The sequence below is a fragment of the Sinocyclocheilus rhinocerous genome, unplaced genomic scaffold (genome assembly GCF_001515625.1).
Source record: "Sinocyclocheilus rhinocerous isolate Xijiao unplaced genomic scaffold, SAMN03320098_v1.1 scaffold650, whole genome shotgun sequence".
Taxonomy (NCBI): Eukaryota; Metazoa; Chordata; class Actinopteri; order Cypriniformes; family Cyprinidae; genus Sinocyclocheilus; species Sinocyclocheilus rhinocerous.
The window spans coordinates 669036-672277 of NW_015638019.1; the positions used below are offsets into that span (position 1 = coordinate 669036).

General features: G+C 40.7%; 1 protein-coding gene across 6 annotated transcripts in view; it reads left to right on the top strand.

The window, feature by feature from the left end:
- LOC107749363 (F-box only protein 11-like) overlaps positions 1-3242 on the top strand; it is a 20137-nt gene that overhangs the window by 11170 nt on the left and 5725 nt on the right. For all 6 annotated transcript variants that reach the window (XM_016564492.1, XM_016564487.1, XM_016564488.1 and 3 more), the window contains 5 exons: positions 961-1178; positions 1395-1575; positions 1695-1817; positions 1895-1980; positions 2147-2223. In XM_016564492.1, the coding sequence (XP_016419978.1) occupies positions 961-1178; positions 1395-1575; positions 1695-1817; positions 1895-1980; positions 2147-2223 (685 nt within the window). The remainder of the gene's footprint in view (positions 1-960; positions 1179-1394; positions 1576-1694; positions 1818-1894; positions 1981-2146; positions 2224-3242) is intronic.

A 3242-nucleotide genomic window follows, 5' to 3' on the forward strand; every position in this document is an offset into this window, starting at 1 on the left:
CAAGCCACTTTTGTGTTCTTCTGTGCCACCTCTGTAGTACAAATTAATTTATTAATACTAATTTCATATGATTGGTAACTTATTTGTCTTATTCTACTACTTATTATATTGTTTTAAATAGAAATTTAAAAAAGTGAAAGTGAAAAAAATGAAAGTGAAAGTGACGTGACATGTGGCCAAGTATGGTGACCCATACTTGGAATTAGTGCTCTGCATTTTAACCCATCCAAAGTGCACACACACCGCAGTGAACACACACACACCCGGAGCAGTGGGCAGCCATTTCTGCTGCGGCGCCCGGGGAGCAGTTGGGGGTTCGGTGCCTTGCTCAAGGACACCTCAGTCGTGGTATTGAAGGTGGAAGAGAGTGCTGGTTATTCACTCCCCCCACCTACAATTCCTGCCGGACCTGAGACTCGAGGTGGCACAGAAGAACACAAAAGTGGCTTGTAGGTACATTTTCAGACGTTTAATGAGACTCGGAGGTAGCATGAGTGCAATTAAATTCATGTGTAGATTAATGTTTTAAATATAAAATTTTGAATGCAGAAATATTAAATGATTTAAATAACTGAAATTATATGCTAAAAATGAAACTAAATCCGCCAGCAGGTGGCAGCAAGTCACTGATTTTATCACTGAATCATTCATTCAATTGATTTGTTCGAACTGACGGAAATCTGTCCTAGCGACGGAACACTTTAATCCCTGTGGATGGATACACGTTTTTTCGGATTCAGAAACAGGGGCACCATTCACTGCAATTATACAGATTGGAACAGACAGGACAATTTCGAATATAACTCCGAATGTGTTCGTCTGAAAGAGGAATGTCAGACACTCCTAGGATGCCTTGAGGGTGAGAGAAAAACAGGCTAATTTTCATTTTTGGGTGAACTATCCCTTTTAATATATCTGTTCTAGCCAGTGAGCTGTCTGTCTCTTTGTCTCCCTCTGCAGGGCTACTTTGAGAGCTGTAATATCCATAGGAACAGGATTGCAGGATTTGAGGTGAAAGCATACGCGAATCCAACCGTAGTACGCTGTGAGATCCACCATGGCCAAACGGGGGGCATCTACGTACATGAGAAAGGCCGAGGCCAGTTCTTAGAAAACAAAATCTATGCTAATAACTTTGCTGGTGTGTGGATCACCTCTAACAGTGACCCAACTATAAGGTCAGTCTCCATTGTCCTCCCTGTGTTGCCTATGGAAATTAAGTTTGCAGTGTCATATTAGTATAAATCAATATTGTTATTTTTAGACTTGGAAATAATTATTCATTTTGGATATCGATTAGCTTTTGCTCGGCTCACTTACCACTCAACACACTGGGAATTGATTGTTCCATCTTGTTGATTATCTATAAAGTGAACTGTCTGCTCTTAATCTAGGGGAAATGCCATCTTCAATGGAAACCAAGGAGGCGTTTACATATTTGGTGATGGGAGGGGCCTCATTGAGGGAAATGATATTTATGGAAATGCCCTGGCTGGCATTCAGATCAGAACGAACAGCTGTCCTATAGTAAGGCACAACAAGATCCATGACGGGCAGCATGGTGGAATCTATGTGGTGAGCATGAACATGAACTGACTGTAATACATTACAGGCTGCTGACAGAACAAAAAAGTATGCACAGTATGCACTGGTCATAGATTAACTCTCCCTGTTCTGTCTCTTTCTTTTTGTAGCATGAAAAGGGCCAGGGTGTAATAGAGGAAAATGAGGTGTACAGCAACACTCTGGCCGGAGTGTGGGTGACCACAGGAAGCACACCGGTACTCAGGAGGAACAGGATACACAGCGGAAAACAGGTTTGGATCTTCAAAATTTAGTTCGATATGATCTAGCCTTCATTCTTCCCTCCTAATATTGTTATATCTCTGAAAAGGTTGGAGTGTATTTTTATGACAACGGACATGGAGTACTGGAAGATAATGATATCTACAATCACATGTACTCTGGGGTCCAGATCAGGTAGGACGTAATTGAATTTCTGCTCCTTCAGGAAGTATCAGGAATACAAATTGGTTTTCAAGAGTTGGTAGTAAAAAAAAAAAGGTGTACTGCATTTTTATGTTAGATTCATTTTTTGGATGCATTGTACAGGATTTATGTTTTTCCTTTTGTTTTTTAAACAAAGAACTGGAAGCAATCCAAAAATTAGAAGAAACAAAATTTGGGGTGGACAAAATGGAGGTATCCTTGTTTACAATTCTGGTAAGTTCTTTATCCACTTTGTCTCTGTCTTTTCAATCCTTATGAAGCTTGTTAACTATGGTTTTCTTTTTTTCATTTTAGCTATAAACTAGGGCTGTGCAATTAATCAAAATTTAGTTTCGATTTCGGCCTCCAGTGATTATGAAAATATAATAATCGAGATAAAACTATTATTGCGCCCCATTCCGCCCCCTTTCCAGCAGTGCGCTTTCACTCCTCCATAAAAGCCCATTTTCACGTGTGAATCAAGTCAAGTCACCTTTATTTATATAGCGCTTTTAACAATACAGGTTGTGTCAAAGCAACTGTACAGCATTAATTAGGAAAATATTGTCAATAATGCCAAATGATAATAGTAAACACTCAATTTTCAGTTAAAGGCAGCTCATCATTGAATTCAGTGATGTCATCATCAGTTCAGTTTAAATAGTATCTTTGCAATCATTTACAATCAAGTCAACGATATCGCTGGAAATGAAGTGTCCCCAACTAAGCAAGCCAGAGGCGAGAGCGGCAAGGAACCGAAACTCCATCTGTGACAGAATGGAGAAAAAAAGCTTGGTCAGAATGGAGAAACCAGGCTCAGTCGGGGGGCCAGTTCTCCTCTGACCAGACGAAACCAGCAGTTCAATTCCAGGCTGCAGCAATGTCACATTGTGCAGAGGACTCAACTGGTTCCTGCGGTCTTGTCCCAGTGGCCGTCAAGGAGACAAGGTCCTCACTGGGGATCTGTCTTTGTGGCTCATCTAGTTGTCCTGATCTCCGCTGACTCCACCTCCTGTAGAGGTCCTCTCTAGGTGCTGATCCACCATCTGATCTGGATACAGACTGGATCTGGTGGCAACGGTGACCTCGGAATAAGAGAGAAACAGACTAATATTAGCATGGATGCCATTCTTCTAGCTATGTAGCAATTTCAAACATTTCATGTTTAATATATCAAAACATTATTTATGCATTTGTAACTGCAGGGTAAAACATTCCATGTCCCTCTAAGCTGCATTAACATGTGTAAATGC